General features: G+C 34.9%; 1 protein-coding gene across 1 annotated transcript; it reads right to left on the bottom strand.

Annotated features, from left to right (window-relative positions):
* Positions 1–1,581: 1,581 nt before the first annotated feature.
* LOC127847247 (tetratricopeptide repeat protein 38-like) lies at positions 1,582–22,953 on the bottom strand. Its single transcript, XM_052379039.1, has 13 exons — positions 22,775–22,953; positions 19,501–19,578; positions 18,832–18,913; positions 15,116–15,275; positions 13,362–13,535; positions 12,109–12,184; positions 11,268–11,387; positions 9,945–10,040; positions 6,294–6,375; positions 4,928–5,093; positions 4,243–4,399; positions 3,488–3,561; positions 1,582–2,099 (listed from the first exon to the last, which is right to left on the bottom strand). The coding sequence occupies exons 1-13, from the start codon at positions 22,811–22,813 to the stop codon at positions 2,018–2,020; spliced, it is 1,386 nt and encodes a 461-aa protein (XP_052234999.1). The 5' UTR covers positions 22,814–22,953; the 3' UTR covers positions 1,582–2,017.
* Between the last annotated feature and the right edge of the window lie 4,789 nt (positions 22,954–27,742).

The raw sequence follows: 27,742 nt of genomic DNA, 5'->3' as shown, positions 1-27,742 counted from the left end.
GATTTTACTATTGACATATATAGCCATATAAGGAAAAATGCCCCGCCCCTTGGCAGCCATGTTTTTTAAGCAAAGGTTACCATATTTGAACTCATCCAAGATATCAATAAGACAAATTTTCTGACCATGTTTCATGAAGATTGACAATAAATGTGGCCTCTAGAGTGTTAACAAGGTTTTGATATAGCCATATAAGGAAAAATGCCCCGCCCCCTGTCGGCTATGTTTTTCAACCAACCAGCATCATTTTCGAACTCGTCCTAGATATTATTGGGATAAATCTTCCGACCAAGTTTCATGAAGATCGGACAATAAATATGGCCTCGAGAGTGTTAACAAGATTTAACTATAGTCATATATAGCCATATAAGGAAAAATGCCCCGCCCCTTGGCAGCCATGTTTTTCAAGCAAAGGTTACCAAATTTCAACTCATCCAATATATCATTGGGACGAATCTTTTGAGCAAGTGTCATGAAGATCGGAAAATAAATGTGGCCTCAAGAGTGTTAACAAGGTTTTAATATAGCCAAATAAGGAAAAATGCCCCGCCCCCTGTCGGCCATGTTTTTCAATCAACCGGCATCATTTTTGAACTCGTCCAAGATATTTTTAGGATGAATCTTCTGACCAAGTTTCATGAAGATCAGACAATAAATGTGGCCCCTAGAGTGTTAACAAGATTTTACTATAGCCATATAAGGAAAAATGAAGATTGGACAATAAATGTGGCTTCTAGAGAGTTAAAAAGGCAAATGTTGACGCCGCACAACGCACAATGGACAAAAGGTTATCACAAAAGCTCACCATGAGCACGTTGTGCTCAGGTGAGCTCAAAATAAATCGTAAAGAAATCAGAAATTGACTCTGTCTAAATTTACATGTGTTGTGTGTCTTCAACAAACTATGTTCATTGATATCTATACGCCAATAAAGTTGATATCTTATATACATGCAGAGATATAGCCCTGAAAAGTTGGTGAAGGCCGGACAGACTGACAGACGGACGGACAACGCCAATTCTATATCACTCTACATTTGGGAGGGGATACAAAAATTTTGTGGTCATGCTTCTTGTATATTAATTAACATTTTGGGTACATTTGGCTAACTGATATAATGACACCTGACGTCATTTTTATTACAACAAAAATGTTGGATAGCATTACATGTAACAAAAAAAATATTTTTTCTTATGTGTTATTAAATTCTTAGTCATACAGTAACTCCTCATCAGACATTCTGAAGAGCTACGTCCCCTCTAAACGGGAATTCCCTTAAAACCAGAGTCCCATCTAAATTCCAGTCTTAACTGAAATTCCCTATAAACCAGAATCCCCGCTAATCTGGAATCCACTCTGATACTGCATCCCCTTTAAATCTGGATTCAATCTTAACCTTAATTCCCTCTTAACCAGAATCTTAACCTTTAAACCTGAACCCCTTCTAATCAGAATCACATCTGAACAGTAATCCCCTCTAAACCAGGATCCCCTGTAAACACAATTTTTATCGTGGTCCAAGAAATGTTCTGTTTAGAGGGTTTCCATAGAACCTGTTTCTATAAACTAGCAACTATGTAATAAGAGCTGCTTATTTATTCATCATACATGTTTAAATAATACTTGTTACAGTAAAACAATAACTGGTCATCAAAACAAAATGTATCCTTTAATGTTGATAACAATAATAATAAGTAAATACAGTTTAGTAGTCTTCTTTTGTTCGATGTTAATCATTTTGTCTGTAACACAACAAGTACTGTATTTATTGTTTTGTTTTTGGACATCCTCAAAATATAGGTAAAAACAATTAATGGTTTCTGTCCATTTTAATAAATAAAAGTTCTATCTATGTTTTCCCACTTATTTTGTGTGCAAGTAACACATATACCGATAAGCCTTTCACATATCAATTGCCTTTACAAGGTTTTTAAAAACATAATAAATATGATAGTCTACTGCTATTCTGACTGTTCAATATTTACAAAAGTCTCCTCTGAATGACCCTTAGCACTAGCTAGGCAGTTGCAAGCCCAAGCAACAGTCTGTCTGCAAGAGGACTGTTTACTTTCAGTTGTTTCCTTGTGTGAAGTAATTGACTGGAAAAAATAAACATAGCATTCTGTATTAAAGAGGTAATTGAATGAAAAAAATAAACATAGCACTCTGTTTGAAATTAGGTATTATTGACAGAAAATATAAACATGGCATTCTGTCTGAATGAGGTATTATTGACTGAAAATATAAACATGGCATTCTGTTTAAATAAGGTAATTGACTGAAAATATAAACATGGCATTCTGTTTAAATAAGGTAATTGACTGAAAATATAAACATGGCATTCTGTTTAAATAAGGTAATTGACTGAAAATATAAACATGGCATTCTGTTCAAATAAGGTTATTGACTCAAAATATAAACATAGCATTCTGTTTGAATGTGGTAATTGAATGAAAAAAATTAACATAGCACTCTGTTTGAATGTGGCACTTGAATGAAAAAATAAACATTGCATTTTTTTAATGAGGTAATTGACTTGAATTGAAAACATGGTATTCTGTCTGAATGAGATAATTGACCGGAAAATATTAACATGGCAATCTGTGCCCTTTATATAAAAATAAAGACTTTAATTGAGGCAAGTTTAACTCACAAATGTAAATTCTAATGATTTTAACAGTAACAAAATAAATAGCTTAAATTATGAAGCAGAGCATTTTTTTTGACAACATTTGTGCACATAGAGTTGCCACTTTGGAATATAATTAAGCGTCTCTCTGGAAAAACAGAACTTAATGTATGTGCATATACCGGTAGTCTCTTCCCAGATAATCCTGTGAATTCCACACAGGTAATCAGGAACAACATTTTAAGCGTTTATGGAATTTTTGTTTAAAGGTGGTTTCTTCTTAACAAAAATCCAGTTTAGCCGGAAGTTGTTGTCCCTGATAAGCCTGTGTGGGCCGTACAGGCTAATATGGAAAACACTTTATGCACATGAAGTAAGTATGGTTTCTCAGAGCTTGGCTAAATTTTTATGAATTATTATAGTTTTTGTTTATGAAAAGGCACTTACTGGATTCAAATACTTTTTCACAGACCGATAGGACACAGAAATATATTTGAACAAGAGCACCGCATAACGGGTGCCACGCTCAGCTATGGGTGCAGTTTTGAATAAATGAAAGCTTGTCAGATTTTTTTTATTTTTTTTTAAAGGTCACAGTGACCTTGACCTTTGACCTAGTGATCCCAAAATGGGTGTGGTGTGTAGAACTCATCAAGGTGCATCTACATATGAAGTTTCAAAGTTGTAGGTGGAAGCAATTTGATTTTAGAGCCAATGTTCAAAACCTTAACAAAATGTTAAGGTTTTAGCACGACGCGGACGTCAGACGGCGGACGACACGATGAGCTGGCTATGACAATACCTCGGGTTTTCTCCGAAAACGCCAAGCTAAAAATGTAAATGTACAATGTGAATTACCTTGCAAAATTTTGGTTTTCTGGTCGCTTTGAGCGCAAACCAGCATGAATAGTCAAATTGTTGAATATGTCCCTCTAAAATTGAAATCAATATTAAGTTATTTAACAATGAAATAGCATGGCTGCTACTTAATTTCAATTTTTGTCCATTAACCAAAACACTAGGTTCCAAGGAAATATAGTGACATGCTAACATTATTTTTATCATCATTAAGCATAAATCTTTTATTTTATTTGATATGGAAAAGCACTAGCAAGATTTCCGATATTAACATTTGTAGATAAATGATTATTACTTGTTTAAATCTAGTAACAGGTAAAATATGACATCAATGATTGTCTAGTCAATGACAACCCAGTCAATGGCAGCCCAGTTCATGTTTAGTACTTCTCATATTTGTATAAATGCGACGAAAACAAACAAACTCAAAAGATTAACATCGAAAATGCATTTGTATCAATACAAAGAAATTAAATTTATAACACTTCAAACTCTTCTCGCAAATAAACTATTGGGCTGGATACTTATTTTACTTAAAAACAAACACACACACACAAACAAAAACTGTTCAGGGTACTATAACTATTTATATATTTTGCAAAATAAGGTCACTGATCAAACGATACTGCCATAAGAATGTATTATGAATATCATACCCACCTAAGGTGTCATCTAATGTGGCTGCCAAGGGTTATGGCTTTTCCTCATTACAATTCTACAAGTATGCAGTGATATTTGAACATGAAGCAGCGTACCTGGGCATGGCTGCCACCCATTCTATACATCTGATACTTCAATGGCTTCAGTATGTCCACAGCACGATCAAAGTCTCCCTTCTCATAGGCCATAGTAGCCTCAATAACGGGAATAGTGACTTCATTATACGCCCTTGCTATATCACCTTCATTGTTTCTAAAAACAAAAAAATCTATGATATGACAGGAGAAAAGTGGCTTTATTATGTTAATTAATTATTCAATGTTACATGATCAAGTCACCAGTATTGTTTGAAATACTGCAGTTTTTAGTTTGTTTAGTGTTTAATTTTAGGAACATTAATTTAACATATGACCTCTTGACTAATTTCCCAATTCTTACGTGTGAAATATAAAGATAAGCTTAAGCTTTCATATGGCAAAAAACACATAATAATTGGAACTTGTGTGCCAAATATAAATCACAATAATTGAAATGGAAAGGTTATGTCTTTTTCTTTGCTTTGTGTGAGTGTTATTTTTACTTATTTTATAAGGGACTTATAAAGGACTCCATTTGAAATGCTTTGGCCTTGGCTGGTATTTATATATTAAAAAAAGAAAACTGAAGACAAATCTTTTTTTGGTCATAAGATTTCTCACAAGCAGGTATGTGATTTGAAAACTTCATTACACTTTGTCCAATATAATCCAATATAACAATAATATTAAGTTAAAAACATACTTGACAACTTTCTTCAGACCTTCTAACATGCCCTGTGCGCTTTCCCAATCCCCACCTCTCAAACTAGCGAGTGCAACGTTGAAGTCTGCGTAAGGCATCACATGGTTATATTTGTTGTCTTTAGCTATTTCCGCAAACTGGGGCCAGCGATTTCCGATATCGTAATCTACAATACAATAGTTCAGATTCAAATTCATAGTATAACTATAAATGTTCCTATTCTTGAGCCCAGCTTTTATCATGTCTTGGCACCTTTTTATAAAGTTCAGACGTATAGCAAACATTTCACCCCAAGGACAGTGTTATGAACAGAGGCCTGAATTTTAGATTCGCAATATTTCCTATTCACCAGTGATATAATTTTATTATACAGAGCAAATATACTTTTATTTAAAGAACCATACCAGCAGTATGTGCACATTTTATAGCAATTAAAAAAACATCAAGTGGTCGAGGATATCAACTTTTGTATTCAATTTGTAAAAGCCTCTACCAATTTAAACCTTATGAATATTTTTTGGTAAACTGGTGTTACTGTGTTTAGACCAACATGCAGGGGATATTAAAAAACTATAAAAAAGAGATCCCAATATATTTAAACCAAATACAAAAATTAAGCTCTGTTTGGAATGGCTATTTCAGGCTAAACTACAAATGTATGTAATTTACATGCACAGCACATTTTAATCAGTGATGTGTTATGTCTTTTGAGGCGCATTGTAAATCTAGTATGATATTGATATGTGAATGTAAGGGGTTAAAAAGTTATTTGTTTCCAATCACCCGTCTAACCCTAATTTATTAAGTTGACCATTAATTTTTCTTTGCTTTTCCAGATTGAGTTTTCAATCAAATTTGGTAATGTCACTAAATATAAAGAAGTAAAATTATAATTATGTTCAGTGATCATTTTTACTGCATTCAATCATATTCCTTTAACTAACTGTAAATCAACTAAATTTACCTAAATCAATAGTATTAAATAGAGAGTTCTAAATATGAAGCATGTCCGTGCATATTCTTATTTAAATTTGGCATTGTTAAAAAAACTTAACGAACAAAAAAGGTTAAACTGACCTACCTGCCCTTCCTTGATATGCTATCTTAGAGGAAACAAATTACAATTTGTGTAGCTTTTTGTTGGCCTTAAATCTTTCAGTGCTGGAACCAAATTTTGAAGGCCTTTGCAAACAGTTTGGATCCAGATGAGACGCCACAGAAGGTGGCGTCTCATCAGGATCCAAACTGTTTGCGATTCTGATAGTATTCTTTGATTTTTTTTTAAAGAGAATGCTAATTTTAGAAGTTCAGCAGACGACATTTTAGAAGAGGACAAATTTCCCAGCATGCAAAGGGATAATGCTACCTTCTGCCTCCAGCCTGAAGCACAATGAAGCCGCGTCTGTCAGCGCAAACCAGGACTTTGTTTCCTTCATTGTTGGTAAAATCTGTAAAGACCATGCTGATATTGCAAACCTTACTTTAACCCATTAAAACTTAGATATTTATTTTGATGTGTTTGTAGTCCCTAAGAAAGTAAAATTCAATTAAAGCGAGTATATACGATTTTGTCAAATATTAATGAATTTATATAAAATGTATAAAAAACTTATTATATATATATTTAAATATAAAATAAAATTAAAGTTCAGAAAAACTTGTGTCGAAAAATGCGAAATAAGCCAGATATTAATTAATTCTGAAATTGAAAATGGCTGTACAGTCGAATTCACCATCATGTATATCATGCATGTACGATGTGAATCTAAACTTAGTTTAACGGTTCATTTTAAATTCCTGCAACGATATATATTCATACGACAAACAAACACTAACTCTAGTCCTAATAAAAAGACAAATGCTTCGGTAATTGTAGCAAAATATGTTCGTCACAATCGGCTCGGGGCGCTAATTTGTTGTTGCTGTATTTTTATGAAATTCGTATTTAATGTATAATTTTTCTTGCCTATTTTGTGTTATTGTAACATATTTCATCAATATTTATCAATTTAAAACATATGAAAAATCGTATATACTCGCTTTAAAGACCTTCTTACTAGATTCAAGTTTTAAAGGCTTCATTTCCAATCCTTAGATACTGATGAGCAGCAAATTGCATAAAACCTGAACAGACTGGGAGTTACTCGCAGGCTGTTCTGGTTTTATGCTGTTTGCATATAGCCATTTTTACTTTGCTTCTGAGTGGGAAAGGGTTAACATGTATTGCGCGCAGATATATCCCCTCAAATTTTAATTTTCAATGTAGGTGCCTCACTTCATTGATAGAACGCTATTCTAACTGCTAATTTGCAAAAAAGAATTGTGCTTTTGTTAATATCCAAAATAGACAACAACTTTGTTTGTTTTTTTAAACTAACCCATACACTGAGTGTTATACATGGTAAGTATGGTATTATATTGGCAATACAAATGACAAGGAAAAGTATAGGTCATGGGTGACAAAACAAACAAACACACTCATACAAAATGTACACTTTTAGATTGAAATTCAAAAAAATAAAATTAAAAGAGTGACAAAAGGTAGGACGAGTATTCATCAACATATTTTTAGACTAAAAAAATAGAATATTCTTGAAGCTTATTATTATTAGACACAGAAAAATAATCACTCTTTCCTGACATATTGCACCTTAATAGGCTTTTTCAAAGTATATTTTGACACACAAAAATAATCACTCTATTTTTCCTAAATAGTCCTTTTTTAAAGTATGTTTTCAAAACATACCAGAGGCATCGGAGCTGGGGCGGCAGGGGTGGCGGCCGCCGCCCAAATATTTTTGGCAAAAATAAAATTTCGGCAAAGACCTTTTTTAATTTTTTTATTTTAATACCCATATATTTGAAAATATCTTTACCACAAAGCAACGTAATCACGCTTTCGCAGTTATGACACGTGTATTGTTGATTGTCATCACCCGCCCGCGGTAATGTACGTGTCAATTATGTTGTTCATTGATCGGTCTCTTTTATAACAATAATCCCTTTATTCTTGAGCAGTTAAACCTGGAGTTGTCGGTATGATCTAAGCCTTTGCTTCTTTTTATTAATATGAAGGAAAGTATGACATGATACAAATGTGCCAATATCCAATAGTCCTAAATTATCACACATTTAAAGATGCCTCAAGACACCCGCATTAATTGTAATAACTCAGAGTAAAGCGATAATTCTAAAAAACTTATTTAATGTTTTTTTACAACTTTTTATGTCATTTCAATATGTCTACTCCAAACCAACCAACGAATTTCAAATGTCCAAACGTTCTTTCAACCCACATGATCCCTATTGTTGTGTCACTTGCTACAAAGTACAAACTGCCACATATAGAGATCACTTCTCCATCGTCTATTTGTCTGTCACAACTTTTGCCATTCAGAATATGCCTACAATTGACGTGTATAAGGTATCAGGCATTAAAGCGCACCAGAATACGCCATGTGATGCTTAAATTAAAAAAAAAATCCGGGGCAGAACCCCCGTACCCCCACAAACCGCAGGGGAATACCCCCTCCCATACCCACCCCCTCCGCCGCCCCAATGTCAAGTTGCTTCCGACACCTCTGCATACTCTGTAAAAGGATATTCAAGCGAAATATATCAGCAAAGATTGATTATTTTTATGTGTCTGTTTACAGGTATCCCTACTCGATATGAAACAAAGTATTCATTATCATTATTTAATATAAAACAAAATTTAAATCTTAATTTTTGAGCCTTATAGTACCTTCAAGTATGCAATTCTTCATGTAAACAGTGGTCTTAAAAATGTGAGCAGGCAAGGGAAGCTGTAAGGACCTCCAGTTTCATCCTGACCTCAGACTTATAAATCAATCATCAATCAAGAAGAAGTTGGTGACAATATCGTAAAAAATAAATAGATAAATATTGGAATCATGTACGAATGCAAACGCTGAAGTATATGAACTTAACCCTTTGCATGCTGGGAAATTTGTCGTCTGCTAAAATGTCTTCTGCTGAATTTCTTAAATTAGCATTTTCTTAGATTTTTTTCAAAGAATACTATCAGAATAGCAAACAGTTTGGATCCTGATGAGACGCCACGTTCTGTGGCGTCTCATCTGGATCCAAACTGTTTGCAAAGGCCTTTAAAATTCGGTTCCAGCGTTGTAAGGGTTAATTTGGATGTAATCCTTATTCATCTTTTTTTTAATCTAGGAATGAGTTGGTGATAGGGGACCAATTACGGAATAAAAGCCACTCATTTTGTAAACTTAAAACAACGTTTGTAAAACATGTACTGGTAATACCAAAACAGTGATCATGCTATAACCGTAAAGCCGGCATGGTGTAGTCACAGACTAGTACAATGGTTGAACCCCAGAGCTGGTACACAAAATGATAAAATTTGAATTCTCAAATGATATTCAATGATAAAATTCAGTGATAATAGGGAAATGATCAAAAAAATCTTTTTTTTCTTGTTTGTTTAATTTCTTAAAACTATTTAAGTTTTTATAAGTTATTTATATAATGCCTTTTTTCAAGAATACAACATTTTGGGAACAAGTACCAATAAATTGCAAGACAGCAGTAATTGTTTTCGTCATTTGGGGCTTTGGAATGCAACATAAATTGCATTGTTTTGACTAAAATTGAGGAATATAGTGTTGTTTGTTAATTTATACTATTGAGAATAAACATTATATTGGCAAAGGTTCAACTCATAGCTGGGTATGGCAATGAAGAGAACATTGCGATTTTTTTTTTTTTTTTTAAGATCAGGGGAGTGGGGGGGGCTTCAATGGGTATTGTTGGGCACTCATGTGGGAACAATATTTACTTTTGGAGATTGGGGACAAATACCCATACAAAATCCTGGAGGGGAACTGGATTTGGAGTCTTAATTTGCTTACAAGAGCTTATCTCTTCTATAAGTGCCTGTTATTGAGAATTCAAAGTTTCCCACATCAGTGTGAACTTATGTAATTTTATTGAAAATTTCTCTCAGTTAGAATAAATCCCCACACAAATGTACCTGGTTGTCAAGGAGACCAGCTGCGGATTCAAAGTCACCCATTTCATGGTAATATAGTGCCCAGTGCCAGTAGTTGTGAGATTTCAGGCTTGTATACTGGAATCAATATAATAATTATGGCTGATTTAATAATTATATAACATGTAATGATAATGATAACAGCAATTTTCATAAATTTATAATCATCATTATAGTAATAATGGTAATAGTAGTAGTAGCAAAAATAATAATTGTAATAATAATGCCACTAGTAATAATGATAATAATTATTATAACAAAATAATAATGACAATAATTGTAACTATAATACCAGTAATTAAAATTATAATATTTCTTTTTATTATTACTATTATTAATACCATTCATGATTATTAAAATAGATATATATTAAAAATGACTAAAATTAAGAATGTATGCCAATGGAATTGTTGTATAGGTTTAAACATGACCTGCATGGATAAATTGTTTATTTGTTTTGAATACCCGGTAAATTGTACCTTAAATGTCAGATTGATCACAATAATAATTTTAAGCACTAAATATTGTTTTCTACACCTCATCCTCACCCTGACTAGCCGAAATATTGGGGGGGCGGCCGCCCCCCCTGCCCCCCCATTATCTACGCCCCTGTCCTGAATACTCTTGCATAAAAAACTTCACAAAACACACTAACAAATCATTTAGTTTGGATAGTTTCTCCAGGTATACTGGTACATGTTGCGTTCTTGAACTATGGCATTTGAACCTTAACCACTTAGATAGGTATCTAACCCTTTACCCCTTAGATGCTTATTTTGAGGCATTTGTAGTCCCTTAGAAAGTTATATTTAATTTAAGACCTTTCTTACTAGATTTAAGTTTTTAAGGCCTCATTTTCAACCGTTAGATACTGATAAAAAGCTAACAGCATAAAACCTGAACAAACAGCAGTTTACTCGCAGGTTGTTTGTTGTTTGTGTCAAACTTTAACATTTGCCATAACTTTTGCAATATTTAAGATAGCAACTTCATATTTGGCATGCATGTGTATCTCATGGAGCTGCACATTTTAGGTGGTGAGTGGTGGAAGGTCAATGCCAATCTTCAATGTCAAAGGTCAAATATATGAGCCAAAAACGCTCATTTAATATACACTTTTTCACTATTGAAGATAGCAACTTGATATTTGGCATGCATGTGTATCTCATCGAGCTGCACATTTTCAGTGATGAAAGGTCAATGTCATCCTTCAACGTCAAAGGTCAAATATCTGAAGGGACATGGTGTTTCACAAACACATCTTGATCACTTTGCTTCTGAGAGGGAAATGGTTAAACTACTGACATTCCAGTTTGCCTCTGTCTCAGCCATGAACGCAAGGCCGTCTTTGTGGTTTCCCGTCATCTCGTTCACATGAGCCAAACAATGAGTAGCCCAGGCATTGTAGGGGTTGATCTCCAACGCCTAAAAGATAAAAATGTGCCCAATTTATTGTGTGAACGTTGGTCATGACACATTTTCTCCATCAGTTTATGTGATAATTTTTATTTTTAAACCTGTTTATTATACATCTATTACATCAAAAGCCAAATGCTTATTGCAACCCTCTTGCGTCCCTTTCCTAGTTAGACAGAGTAATGTCCCTTTCCTAGTTAGACAGAGTAATGTGTGCCATGTGCTGATTGGTCCATAAACAAAGAAAATGTTAAAGTGTTTTTTTTTTAATATTAAAAGCAAATATTGTTGCATCTGGTTTGTGACCAGCCCTATTTAACTACATTGCCCTCAAGAAAAGGATTGACTTTATGGTTGTTTATTGGTCAGCGAAACAATTAACTCTGTGTTTCTTTATATTTATCAGCAACTATCATGATTAAATGAGTCGCGTTCTGAGAAAACTGAGCATAATGCATGTGCATAACAATCCGCACAGGCTAATCTGGGACGACACTTTCCGCCCAAATTGGATTTTGGCTAAGAAGAGACTTCATTTAAACGAAAAATGTCATAAAAGCAGAAAAGTGTCATCCCTGATTAGCCTGTGCGAATTGCACAGGCTAATCTGGGATGACACATTACGCACATGCATTATGCCCAGTTTTCTCAGAACGTGACTCAAATGTACAAATGTATCATTTTCAATGAAAACAGTGAGGATTAAAATTAAAATATTCAAACAACCAGCCTGCTGAGCCTTTTGCCTTGCCACATCATACATGTTTGTTTCCTCTAAGCCAAATCCATACATTGCCAGCATATCTCTGAAAAAGAAACATAGCTATCAGCAGTATAAACATTTTTTACTTAAAAATTATTACAATTTATGTTATTGTGCAACAAGTAGGCAAAAAAAATAAAATCTTTAAAAAAAATTATCAACTGCAATTTAAAATGATCCAAAGACATTTTTAAGGAAAATAAGAAATCTAACAATACCTGAATTATATGTAAATTTGTAACTTTTGTGAGCTAAATTCATGTCACTTGATCAAAAATTAAAATTGAAGAAAGTTAAAGTCTTACAACCTGTACTGCAGGATAATGGACAATGCCCCTCACTACTTAATAAAATGTGTGTTCATTTATACTATAAATCTAAAATCTATAACACTTGGGTTTGCAATTAACACATTTCAGAATCCATATCTGTTAACAAATATTTATTAATTGATTGTCAGTGAAATACAGAATCTTTTATTAGTGAAAGAAAATTTGATTTCAGTGAAAATATAAGATTGGTACTTTTCAGTGAGTGAAAATATAGTCACTTTTCCAGACAAACAAAAAAGCCTGTAGAATACAGTCTAACCTGCTCTAGCAGTCACCTGAGTTAAGCAGTCGCCTGTCTGTGTAGATTACTCATGTTGAAAATTAGTCATTATTACACCTCAGTTAAACTGTCACTTGCGGTATGGGGCCAGCAGTCAGTATAATTCACAACAAACAACATTTTTCACCTTTTAAGCAGTCACAAGGTATTCATTCTGAGGTAGAATATACATTCAAACCAATGACCACTTCCTTTGAATGGCTGCTTAATAACACAATTAAGACTGTATATAAAAATAATGTGTTCAAAAATAAATCCATCCAAAATATAAGCACAACTATCATTCAATTATTTAGTGTACTAAAGTGTGACATATAAAGAAAAGGAGATGTTTTCATTGAATGATCAAATATTGTTTCGTCCATGTTTACAGATATAGCATACTACACAACTTGTGAACATTTTTCTCTGAACCACTTATGCATTAAAATTCTATCAGACACCCAAATCAACAAATATCCTCTTTAAGTTACTTGTAAGGTCTTATGATACTATTAGTTACTAAACAAGGAAATTAACTTCTTAGACTTTTGAGACAAACAAATTATACATAATACCAATAGGTATTTGGTTTGGACTAAACAAAAAGCTTTCTGCATCCACCTTACCCATAGTGCGGCATATCTGGAGTCCAATACGGTGCAACCCTTGCAATGCTGTCTCGGAGGCCACACGAGTTCCCATTGATGATGTAAATTTCATGCAGCATCTTAAGCGACAACAGGTCCTTTGGATGGTCCAGTAGAATATCCTCCCACAGAGAACAAGCATCGTTAAACTTTCTGTAATAAGAAATTTATATAAATACAAGAGATTGCCAAGCAATATTGTCCCCTACCAGTGAAACTCCAGCATCGTCAGTATTTTTTTTTTGTTGCAATAGACACCAGAATTCTTGACGTGGGAACAAAATGAAATGATGTGCATAATCTCCATATTGTCATCTATCCATGTTTCAAGTTTCATGAAAAAAATATGAAGAATTTTTAAGTTATGGCAGGATCCAGAAAAATGTGACGGACGGACGGACAGACAGAGAGACAGACAGACAGACAGACAGACAGACAGACAGACAGACAGACAGACAGACAGACAGACAGACAGACAGACAGACAGACAGACAGACAGACAGACAGACAGACGACAGACAGACAGACAGACAGACAGACAGACAGACAGACAGACAGACAGACAGACAGACAGACAGACAGACAGACAGACAGACAGACAGACAGACAGACAGACAGACAGACAGACAGACAGACAGACAGACAGACAGACAGACAGACAGACAGACAGACAGACTGACAGACAGACAGACAGACAGACAGATCGCAAAACCATAAGTCTCCTCTGGTTTCACCGGTAGGGGTCAATAAATGACCCTGGCTCTAGGAAAATTGGACTAACTGCATGTGCTAAAGTGTTGTTCTCGTTTAGCCTATTTTTCCCATCATTTTTCCAAATGTCTTCATGTCTAAAGTAAACAAAAGAAAATGGCTAAAAAATACACTGAAACTCAAATACTACACTGAAACTCAAATACTACACTGAAACTCAAATACTACACTGAAACTCAAATACTACACTGAAACTCAAATACTACACTGAAACTCAAATACTACCCTGAAACTCAAATACTATACTGAAACTCAAATACTACACTAAACTCAAATACTACACTGAAACTCAAATACTACACTGAAACTCAAATACTACACTGAAACTCAAATACTACACTGAAACTCAAATACTACCCTGAAACTCAAATACTACACTGAAACTCAAATACTACATTGAAACTCAAATGACGTCGTGTAAATTATAAACAAAATAAACTATAATGAACAACTAAGATGTATGTCAACATTGTTGAATATCTAACCGATAAGGTGTTATTTCAAAAAGACTTAAAGTCAGCTAGCTTTTTTATAAGGAAGTTTCTTTGATCAATCATATCCAAGCTTTCTTATTAGAATACTAGAACACTGTTAATCGATAGTAACGTTTAATCCAAGGAAATTTAATGTCATTGTCAATCAAATGTACATGCGAGCACATGTATCTTTTTATCAAATAATACTTTTGATTAAAGGAGCTTTCAATAAAATGTGACTGGCACTAAAATGTTCTGTTTATCAAATGTAACTGGCGAGAAAATGTAACTGTCAATCAAACGTAGCTATCAATAAAAATGTGACTGGAATTAAACGCAGCTTTCGATTAATTAAATCTGATGTAGAATAAGTAATTCTAAGTATACAAAAATTACGAAGCAATAAATTATAATTGAAAGTTTACAAAATGTGTAAGGTTTTCTTAAAAAGTATAATTCTTTCTGGAAGATTAACAATAACAGTACCCCTCGCTTAGAAGCTTGGTTGCCTCTGCATGTTTCCGTTCCCATGGTTTCACATGTGGTTGTTGTGACAACTCCATCATGTGGTATACCTCTTGGGCGTGGGTGTAGTTATGGTGAATCAACTGCAGGTTGAAACTGTGCTTCATTGCAAGACCAAGAACTGGAAAAAAAAGAATAAACACTTAAATATTATTGATTTGATTAATAAAAAAAACTTTGATAAATATCCCCCCCTCATCATAATACACCTTATTTTATACTGTGTAGCAAATTAGGTAAAAATTAAACCTAAGTTCAACAAGAGCACCGCCTTGCGGGTGCAGACCGCTCATCTATTTTTCTTTTTAAAGGTGTAGGGACCTATCTCAATTTCAATCACATAGGAGGGAGGGGTGGAGTGGAGAGGGGTGTATAGTGTGGGGGTGTGGTCATTTATTACGATATCTTCCAAATACCTTGAAGGATGACCTTGACCTTGAACTTTCACCACTCAAAATGTGCAGCTTGATGATAACGTCACTTTGAATTTTTATTTATTTTTAACATTTGACCTTGAGGGATGACCTTGACCTTGAAGAATGACCTTGAACTTCCACCACTCAAAATGTACAGCTTCATGAGAACGCCGCTTTGAATTAAAAAAAATAATTGACCTTTGACCTTGAAGGAAGACCTTGACCTTAAAGGATGACCTTGACCTTGAACTTCCACCACTAAAAATGTGCAGCTTCATGAGAAAGCCGCTTAGAATTTAAAAAAAAAAATTTACCTTTAAGGATGACCTTGACCTTGAACTTCCAACACTCAAAATGTGCAGATTCATGATAACGCCGCTTTGAATTTTTAAAAATTTTGTTTGACTGTTGACCTCAAAGGATGACCTTGACCTTGAAGGATGACCTTGACCTTGAACCTACACCACTCAAAATGTGCAGCTTCATGATAATGCCGCTTTGAATAATTTTTTTGACCTTTGACCTTGGAGTTGACCTTGTAGGATGACCTTGACCTTGAAGAATGACCTTGACCTTGAACTTCCACCACTCCAAATGTGCAGCTTCATGATAATGCCGCTTTGAAATTTTTTATTTTTTATTTTTTTACCTTTGACCTTGAAGGATGACCTTGACCTTGAAGGATGACCTTGAACTTCCATCACTCAAAATGTGCAGCTTCATAAGAACGCCGCTTTGAATTATTTATTTTTTTTACCTTGAAGGATGACCTTGAAGGATGACCTTAACCTTGAACTTCCACCACTCAAAATGTGCAGCTTCATGAGATACACATGCATGCCAAATATCAAGTTGCTTTCTTCAATATTAAAAAAGTTATAGCCAATGTTAAAGCTTTCGGACAGACAGACGCCATATATTTGACACTTGACCTTGAAGGATAACCTTCACCTTTCACCACTCAAAATGTTCAGCTCCATGAGATACACATGCATGCCAAATATCAAGTTGCTATCTTCAATATTGAAAATGGCCAATGTTAAAGTTTTCGGACAGACAAACACCATAAATTTGACATATTACCTTGACTGACATACTGACGGACAGTTCAACTGCTATATGCCACCCATTTGGGGGCATAAAAATTAGGGGGTGGGGGGAGTATAGTGTGAGGGTGTGGTGGTCATTTATAAGATGATCTTTAAATGTTTTTAAAAATGGGGGGATTGAGGGGGGATTCTGCGGGGGGCGTAAAAATTAGGGGGTGGAGGGAGTATAGTGTGAGGGTGTAGTGGTCATTTATAAGATGATCTTTAATTTAAAAAAAAAATTGGATGATTGAGGGGGATTCGGCGGGGGGGATTCGGGGGCGGGGGGGATGGTTTGGGCGGAGTCAATTGTGGTATGTCAGGTAAGAGTTGTTTTGTAAAAGTATCAATCGAATCTAATCAAGAAGTTATGGCAAATTTAGCAAAATTTAATAATTTGACCTTGATAGTCAAGGTCATTCAAAGGTCAAGGTAAAATTCAACTTGCCATGTACAGAACCCTCATGATAGCATGAAAGTATTTCAAGTTTAAAAGCAATAGCCTTGATACTTTAGAAGTAAAGTGGTTCTAAACACAAAATGTAACCATATATTCAAAGTTACTAAGTCAAAAAAGGGCCATAATTCCATAATAATGACAACCAGAGTTATGCAACTTGTCCTTTACTGTCCCCTTATGATAGTTTGCGAGTGTTCCAAGTATGAAAGCAATATCTATGATTCTTAAGGGGTTAAGTGGACCAAAACACAAAACTTAACCAAATTTTCAAGTATAAAGGGCCCATAATTCAAAATGCCAGTCAGAGATACATCACTTTGCCTGCACAGTCCCCTTACGATGGTTAGTAAGTGTTGCAAGTATGAAAGCAATGGCTTTGATACTTTAGGAAAAAGGTGGACCTAAACACAAAACTTAACCAAATTTTCAATTTTCTAAGTATAAAAAGGGCACATAATTCTGTCAAAATGCCAGTCAAAGTTACATAACTTTGCCTGCACAGTCCCCTTACAATAGTCAGTAAGTGTTGCAAGTATGAAAGCAATGGCTTTGATACATACTTTAGGAAAAAAGTGGACCTAAACACAAAAATTAACCAAATTTTTTATTTTTCTAAGTATAAAAAGGGAACATAATTCCGTCAAAATGCCAGTCAGAGTTACATAACTTTGCCTGCACAGTCCCCTCACAATAGTCAGTAAGTGTTACAAGTATAAAAGCAATAGCTTTGATACTTAAGGAAAAAAGTGGAAAGTGAATACAAAACATAACCAAATTTTCAATTTTCTAAGTATAAAAAGGGCACATAATTCTGTCAAAATGTCAGTCAGAGTTACATAACTTTGCCTGCACAGTCCCCTTATGATAGTAAGTGTTGCAAGTATGAAAGCAATAGCTTTGATACTTAAGAAATAAAATGGACCTAAACACAAAACTTAACCAAAATTTACAATTTTCTAAGTATATAAAGGACGCATAATTCTGTCAAAATGCAAGCCAGAATTATCTAACTTTGCCTGCACAGTCCCTTCATGATAGTAAGTAAGTGTACCAAGTTTGAATGCAATAGCATTGATACTTTATGAGAAAAGTGTACCTAAACTCAAAACTTAACCGGACGCCGACGCCAAGGTGATGACAATAGCTAATTTTTTTTTTCAAAAAATAGATGAGCTAAAAAGGGATATAACTTTCTCAATTTTTTACTTGGGCACTTCTATATTGCACATAAAGACTAAAAGACTGCAACAGCTCATGAAAAGCTGCAAATTAATAAGACTCAAAGAAAATTGAAACTGTCTTGTAACCATTTATAAAACAGCTCACAACACTTATTGGGACTCAAAGAAAACGAAATAGAGCAAAGGTGATTTATTTTATTTCCTTCTCTAAACAATAATACATCAGTCTAACCAAAATTCGGATCTGCCTCTGTTAACAACACTTTTTGGGACACAAAGGTAATAAAATAGAACTACAGGTCAACAGGTCGCCGTGGTGTTATGGATATGGTGTCCGCCTAGCGATCGGGAGGTCATGGGTTCGATCCGCACTGTGTGAGCATTCTTTAGATCTCCCCCATAGACACCAAGTACTGGTTCTAGGCTGAGGAAACGGACTTGAGAGCGTTTCAATAAGCCTGAGGCTTTTGATGCAATCGAGCTATAATAAATAGGTTTAAACTAAACTAAATAGAGCTACAGTCAGTCTTACCGAAATTTGGATCTGCCTCTGTCATCCTTTCCAGACATTTTGCCATTCCCCCAAGAGCTCCATCATCAAAGTGATTCACCACCTGTACATTTTTGTGGATTTTATTTATAATTTAGATCATAAGCATACAAGAGTAATGTATTAAAATGACTGTTAATTCTTTTCATGTTGTCAGTATCATTTTGAAGTTAACTGTATTAGAAACAAACATTTTTTTATAAAACGAATATAAAAATGAATAAAAACAAATGAATAAGGGATTCAATGACATCACAGTCTATTTAAAATGTATGATATTAAGTAGATTATCTTCATGAAGTATGTTGATGGAAAGGTAAGCCCACATCAAGAAAAAGCCATTACATATACAGATTGTTTAAAGCTTTAATTATAAATTTACAGGTTTGTTCTTTCCCCTTTTAATCTAACTCCTGCATCTATTGCTGATTAATGTACTCAAATTGAACACTTAGGCATTATTAAATTCAGAAATCAGGTATTTTTTCTTACTTTGGGAAAAAGGCCTGGCCTTCCATTTGGGGAATTTTGTTATAGACAAAACGGAAAAGGAGAAGAAATTTCACAAAGTAAGCTTGAAATTTGGGGACAATTGCATCATTTAAAAGATGAAGAGGAAAAAAAAGCCCTGGAAATCCATGACATAAATACCTGGGTCAAGATGGCATCATACATTTTGCATGCCTCGTCACTTGTAGTGGACATCTCCAGTCCAAGCTGCTTCCAAGCCTGAACATGTAGCAGTAACACATTTTTGAATACGGGTATTTGAAGTATTCCAATCAATATGTCTTAACCTGTGAGACTTAACGTGCTGGTCAAGTGACCAAAGTAAAAAAAGGGTTTCCTTTTGGTTAAGCGCCCAAAAACTTACCTGACGTCACACATAAATCGGTGCCTAAAATCTGCTCTGTATTTGTAACCAATAGCTGGGAAGTCAGTTTGGACTTGAAGTCTTTTTATGGGCAAAAGGTACAAATTTAGTTCCTTAATCTTAAGTCATGTCAAACAAACCCAATCTTTACAAATATCAAAGTGTCAGATGCTATGGAAGGGTTGATCTGCCAGTACATGCTTGCTGCTAAATGACAATTATGATTATGATAGACAACTCCACTTTGACATATTACAACTTGCATTTGATTTCTGTTACATAATAATTGTATGTCTGTTTCTTGCATTTGCTGTAGAAAGAATTCATTATTCATGCGCCTTAAGGTTTATGTTCAGTCCCTTTATGAATACCATTTGTTTTGGTCTCATGGAATTTGCATTCAGCTTTGCAATATTGAAATGTTAATTTATACTAATGCAATTTACTTCTGTGCTTGTCTAAGTGCATTTTACTTTGTTGCTGTTTCTATGATGTTTCTATGCATATACAGCCTTATTTTGTTGCATGGAACCAATAATAAATTTGATGTTCTGGCACAAAATATTATACAGGGAGACAACTCTTGAAGGTCTACGATCATTTCCGGCATGTAGAATACTTTTGTCAAAACAATTATATAGACGTCCAAGCTTGTTTTTCTGATAGAACATGCCGCAAAGAGATGTATTCGTTCAGAAAAGTTTATTATAAAAGAATATGATTTATTTACTGATAGCCAGACATACAGACACTTGGACGTATGACCACATGGTAAGACTACTCGATACTCACGCGTGTGAATGTGAGCATATGATGTATGTATGCGTTTATGTGTGCATGCACCAGTGAGTGGTGGCTGTGTTGTGTGCGTTCATGTGTGTTTCCATGCTTGTGACAATTGTGCGAGAATATATTGCGAAGCCCAATTTTTAATTTGCCAAATTATAAGGGCAGCGGAGTTCCCAGAGGAAAACCCGCCTGTCCAGTATGTTAGCAACAACTTAACCGACAAGCACTGAATGGGTTTGATCAAGTCTGCATTACTCTAGCTTGATAGCCAAATCTGTCCTGAATAAGTGATGGGAATGGCGAGAAAAATTACATTCTGTTGGACAATTAATATTAGTTATGCCGGTTACAATAACTTTCAACAACAAATATGTGGCCATTGTATGTTCCTAAGATTTAACTACACTCAGTTATTCATATGAGCATCAAAACTGCTAAGATAAACATTATTGAAGACATTATAAACGATAATGTGTTTTATATTTTTGTTTTGAAACGGTTTATTATGATTTTCTGAGTTTTTTTAGCATAACTTCAAATTTCCAATAAATTACACAAAATGCCTCAAACTGTTAAAAAGATGTTACATCAAAAAGCTAAATGCGTGAAAGACATTCATAGATGTCTCTTGAGTTCTGCGTTACATATAGATGCAATTCCAAGAATTAATATAGCAGTCCATTTGTCATTGGTTGCACGCATTTGAATAAAACTGGCTTTTAATCACTTAACAATTAACAATATCATGAAATATAAATTTGCTGAAAATATAGAAACATTTGACAGTTGCCTACATTCTTAAATATTGTCAAAAAAATCAGTAGATTCTTTTAGAATAAACAATAAGTAACATGAATGGACTGGCGGACATTCCCTTCCATAGCAGTTGTCAATAACACACACAAAGTAAAGACATATGATAATAATCTTATCAATATGGGGCAAAGAAGATGAAATGTTTGCACGGCAAATGTAACAAGGCAAAATGCAACTGCCATGTATCAGATAGCATATGACAGTAGGTAACATAAGAATGTCATTTAACAGTATGCATGTTCTGTATTAAAATATCAATGTCATTTAAAAGCATGCATGTAACCTGTAACACGTTAGTCTCACAGTACTTAAGAAATATTCTCTTGCATCTAGAAACAATCTTCATATATCAGATAAATGATTTAATGGAAAATCATATTCAACTTGATTAACTTCATTGAACAATTGCCTGTTATGGAGAAAATCCTTCAATATTAACTGCAGTAGGAACAAAAACAACAAAACTTTCCGTAATTGTTGTTTATTTTGTTGCCTGGTAGATTCCTGGTAAATAGGTTAACCATCACTAATATTGAAGTTACATAATTAAACAAAGATCTGATATAACAATAAGAGTAACAATCAATAACGTATATAACAATATAAATATATGGAATTTAAGACATCACATACAAAACTATCATAGTTATTTTCAAGCAATTTCTTGTTTTTTTGTTTAAGATAATATTAAAATTGAAATAATTTGAACGTGTCTGGTTGTTGACAAAGTGTTATGACATTTAATTACCAAAAATCAATTCAGACTGGCAGTAGAAGGGCCCTCAATCTGTCAAATCCACGGCCGAAATTCGGCTGCATTCCCCCCACCCCCCACCCCTGAAAAGCATACTTTTTTCCCCTTTATGGGGGAAAAATTCCTCCCCAAAAAAAAAAAAAAATTTTTTTTTTATTTTTGTTCATAGATGTCTCATGATTATTATATCTCAATTCTATTTTAATTTAATCTTTTCAAACAAACTAAATTATGAAATAAGCAATGAATATAGTGCAAACATGTACAAATGTAATAATTAGAGAGTAACTAAAAAATCCCCCAAAAAGGGAAACGCCGCGAAAATTCCCCCTGCTATGGGTAGCGACCCGCTTCCCCTAAAATGGATTGAGGGTCCTGGTGAGAGATATTTTCTGTCAGATTTTACAAGTAGATCAAGCAGGATTGTTTATAAACAAAATTCAGAGGGTGCTAATGAAATATCGCGATTTAACCCAACCTGCGAGTTAACCAGGTTAGATATGGCGGATATACCCTTCTATAAGATACAAGGGCAAAGAGATTCATGGGCGAGTAATCAACTTCTTGATTTATAAACTAAAAAAAGCTATTTTTCGAATTTGTAAACATTTAAATTATCAATGTTTCAAAAAAAAAGGCAACTCAATGCTTTTTATTACACATTTTCTCTAAAATCACTTTATTAAATGTACCTGAGAATCCCTCCAGTGGCAGTGTGGGTGCGGCGGCATTTCTGCAAGATTTCATAAAATATAACTTGTTTCTTAATGCTTTGAGCGCGTTTGACCGTGAGTTGAGAGGTTTAAACTATCTAAAATGGGTTTATCTATGAGATATATTGCTACTTTCGTTTTGTGTTTATCTCCCTTAAAATGTCAACTTTGCTACAAAGGGAGGTAATACTGTTTTACGATCGACAAATTTGTTATCTCCCTTATTCGGCAAAATTTATTTCATGCATCTCATCGAGGCCAATTTTTGGGTGGTAATTTTGGAAATACAATGTTCAGGGTATACACAACTGAAATATTAAATACTGTTATCAAGTGATCGTTTACAGTCAAACAGTCAGTCATATAGTCCCTAGATTCAAGGTAAAGATTATTTGAAAAAACAGAGTCCATAGCTTCATCTCAACTTTAAGTTCAGGGTGAAGATTATATGTAAGAACAGAGTCCCTTTGTTTAAGGTTAAGGAAACATGAAAGAATGCGTTTAAGGTGAAGGTCACCCAAGAAAGAACAGAGTCCCTGGGTGTAAGGTGAAGTTCACACGAAAGAACAGGTAAAAGTAACCTCAAAGAACAGGATCCATAGGTTCAAGGTGAGGGTAAAATCAAATTGCAAGGTCCATAGGTTCAAGATAAAGGTAACATGAAAGACTTAGTTTAAGGTGAAGGTAAAATGAAATAAAAAAAGTCACTGGGTCAAGGTGAAAGTAACATGAAAGACTCGGTTAAAGGTGAAGGTAAAATTTAAAAAAAGGTCACTGGGTTCAAGGTGAAAGTAACATGAAAGACTTGGTCCAGGTGAAGGTAAAATTAAATTAAAAGATCACTGGGTTCAAGGTGAAGGTAACATGAAAGACTTGGTTAAGATGAAGGTGAATTGAAATAATAAGGTCCACAAGTTCAAGGTGAAGGTAACATGAAAGAAAGAGGTCCATAGGTTCAAGGTGAAGGTAACCTTTAAAAGAGCAAGGTCCCTGGTTTTAAGGTGAAGGTAACATGAAAGACTTGCATGGTTTAAGGTGAAGGTAACCTTTAACAAAACAAGGTCTCTGGGTTCAAGGTGAGTGTTATAAGAAAGAATAGGCTCCCTGGATGGTAGTTAAGATGACATGAAATAACACATCCCCAGGGTTCAAGGTGAAGGTTAAATGAGAAAACAGGGTCCCTAGGTTCATGGTGAAGGTAACATAAAATAACAAAATAGCTTGGTTGAAGTTGATGACACCATGAATAAACAGGATCCCGTGGTGAAGGTAACCTTTCAATTATACTAGTATTCGTACTTCAACTTTACAGTCCAATCAGAGAACAGTGGTCAGAAAGGGTAAAGGGAAATGGCCAAAGTGACAATTGTAGACAGTTTACTGTTGTTCTCAGGTGACCACATGTTAGGATTGCTGGTCAGTTCAGCGCCCTCACACTACTTTGGGGGAAGGGGTCCGCAGCCCTTAGGAAGGGGAATTTTTGCGACGTTTCCCTTTTTGGGGGATTTTTTTACTTACTCTCTCATTATAACATTTGTACATGTTTGCACTATATTCATTGCATTTTTCATAATTGAGTATGTTTGCAAAGATAAAATTGAAATAGAATTGAGATATAATAATCATGAGACACATCTTTCTATTAAAAAAAAAAAAAAAAATTTTTTATTAGGGGGAATTTTTCCCCCCAAAAGGAGAAAAAAGTATACTTTTCAGGTGGGGGACTGCTGCCGAATTTTGGCGGCAGCTTTAATAGATTGAGGGTCCTGCAGTTTGTAGTATTGCTAGGTAATTACCCCACCCAGTCTTTTCCATGCAGTCAGGCCCGTAGCCATGGGGGGGGTGAATTTTCCCATCAACAATTGTTATTGAGCAACAAAGGGGATAGGTGCGGGAGAGGCTGTCCCCCTCCTGCAATCGGGGGCTTTGGAGGTCCTCCCCCTAGAAAATTTTGAAAATGACACTTAAAATCTTGCATTCTGGTGACTTTTTATCTGTATTAAGAGACTGAAGATATAGAGCATTTGTACTCGGTGACTGATAAAAAAATGTTGGGTGCGAACTCACCCAACGCATGGCCCCCTGGCTACGGGTATGGCAGTTTAATGTTAACAAAGTCTCATTGCTAATAATTTAGTATAATAACAAATAATTTGTATTCAATAATACAAATTAATATCTTATAAATTATTGTAAATTTATTCAATGCACCTATATACATATAAGGTTATCAACAATAATACTGTTGTTTACTTATGCATCTCATTCATTCACTAAATCCAAAAGTTTGTATTACATTCATTGGAGGATATTTTTAACCAGGTTTTCCAAAGGAAAAAACTGTTTTATTAGATTGGCGGGTGGGCGGGTGGGCTGGCGGGCGGAACAAGCTTGTCCTGGCCATAACTTTGTCGTTCATTGTGAGATTTTAAAATCATTTGGCACATAAGTTCACTATCATTAGGGAGTATGTCGCGCGAAAGAATAGCGTCGATAACTCCAAGGTCAAGGTCACACTTTGAGTTCAAAGGTCAAAAATGGCCATAAATGAGGTTGACCGGACTTTAACTATGTCATTCATTGTGAGATTTTAAAATCATTTGGCACATTTGTTCACCATCATTGGACGGTGTGTCGCATGTAAGAATTACGTCAATATCTCCAAGGTCAAGGTCGCCATGACTAAAAATATATTTATTTTGAAACAAAGGGGGTTAATTATAAACAATCAGTTTAGTTTGAGTTGTCTCCTTTTATCAGACTTTTTTCAAATTATAAACCTGTGACAATTTTGTCCCTTGTTAAATAATGGTTATCATCTGTCATTGAGGTCACATCTGAAAAAGTATTGATAGCACTTCGCTGTTATAAACAGAAAGAATGGCATCAAAGTATGACTTTGATTTACAGAAACAGACACCAAAAGCTTATTAAATTTATTTGTTCACAAAAATCATAGAAATAACATTTTCATTCAAACAACCACACAAACCTTCGGGTTTCATTGACAAAAGTTGCGATTTGATGTCTGTTTTGCCACAATTGACGATCACTATACCTTATATTGCCTGCTTGTAACAACACTAGCTAGCTAATTGTTATTGTTGACGCCCAATCTGAGTCTATTAATTTTGTTGTGCACACATGCTATAATGTTATAACTGTGGCCACCCACGACAGAGATAAGAGACAAAAATGCACGTCAGGGCCCTCAATCCATTTTAGGGGAAGCGGGTCGCTACCCTCATGAGGGGGAATTTTCGCAGCGTTTCGGACTGCTGCCGAAATTCGGCTGCAGATTTGATAGATTGAGGGCCCAGCAAGTAGATTTGAGTGTTTATCTTTTCGCACCTAGAAATGACTGACTCATGTCCGCTAAACACCGGCGAAATACGGCTTTGGGAGTCAAACATACTGGTCATTGGCCATTATAGACAGGCAACTGTTTTTCTCAAATGTTATATAGAAGGATTTTCGTGGGTGGAAATCCAGACTGAGCACCGTAGGCAAGTGACCGTTGTTCTTAAGTGGCCCCTAAGTCAGCTTGGACTGTAATTGAATGATTCTTGATAGTGGTGTTAACCGTTTACCACTTGCATATGAACTTTGACGCATTGCACCCGATTGTATAAACAGTTAAACTGGCGGTTAACCACATACCGGAAGTTAAAAGTCGGTAACATGTTGGTTACTGGTCGGAAAGCGTTTGTATAAAATTTGATTAGTTATACCGATCAGTTCAAACCCAGTTTAAACATGCCCTGCTTCCCTAGGTGGGTAAGTACAAGTAACCGATAGGTAACTTACACAAAATGGCGGCGACGCGCGACATTATAAAAGCTAACCATCGACGACCTTCACAATTTCGACAAGTAAACAGACAATTGCAGCGACTGACACTTTATTTGAGTTAATTTACAGGGCAATACAATTTCCGACTTCGGACGACGAATTTAAGGACGCACAAATAGTGTTTCTTATATTCTGTTATGGGTATGCTGTGTGTGATCCGTTGCATCAATGGCGCCCATGTTAAAATCATTTCTCCGAGAACAGGGAACAACAAAAGTACAAACAAAAAACAAAACACGTTCGAACTAGTATCTTACCTTTAATAATCCATAAAAATCCATAAATAGTCCATTTAATTCAATAATTGACGAGTTTGCATCTAGGGTCTTTGATAATTATTTTAGCATAGTTAAATAAAGACCCTTATGCCATCATATCATTATATTCAAATGAGAACTCAATAAACTTTCTTCTCCGTCACACGCTACGTCATGTACTTTATGTACATTACCGCTGTTAAAATGAACCGGAGCAGTTTATCAAATGTGTCGTGTTCTGAGAATAATGGGGATAATGCATGTGCTTAAAGTGTCGTCCCATATTAGCCTGTGCAGTTCGCACAGGCTAATCAGGGACGACACTTTCCGCTTTTATGACATTTTTTGTAAAAATGAAGTCCCTTCTTAGCAAAAATCAATTTTTGGCGGAAAGTGTCGTCCCTGATTAGCCTGTGCGAACTTAACAAGCTATTCTGGGACGACACTTTACGCACATGCATTATGCCCAGTTTTCTCAGAACAAGACACAAATAAATAGCCGTTGGTGAACTTGGTTGCATTTGCAGATTTCTGCATACAAAGATATATTTAAACATGAACAATGTTTTATTTGTCTATGGTAAATTCCCTTATTGTACAAGAAAGTAAGTAAGTTTATTGTAAACATAAGCCAAATTAGAAGAATAGTCTAGCATGTTACGACGACCATGTATAATTTTTATGTTACATCTAGAACAACTAGAAGAATATACGTCTTTGTAAACACTCTCTTGCAGTTTGGAAGCACCAGGGATTCCGCTAAATGATGCAAATCCCGACATCATTATCAAATTGTCCCTGGTCATTTTGATGAACTCATGGTTAAAATTTACACTTT

Source organism: Dreissena polymorpha, chromosome 10 (assembly GCF_020536995.1).
Source record: "Dreissena polymorpha isolate Duluth1 chromosome 10, UMN_Dpol_1.0, whole genome shotgun sequence".
Taxonomy (NCBI): Eukaryota; Metazoa; Mollusca; class Bivalvia; order Myida; family Dreissenidae; genus Dreissena; species Dreissena polymorpha.
The sequence above is the reverse complement of the archived record's forward strand: the minus strand, read 5'-3'. Positions and strand labels throughout refer to the sequence as shown.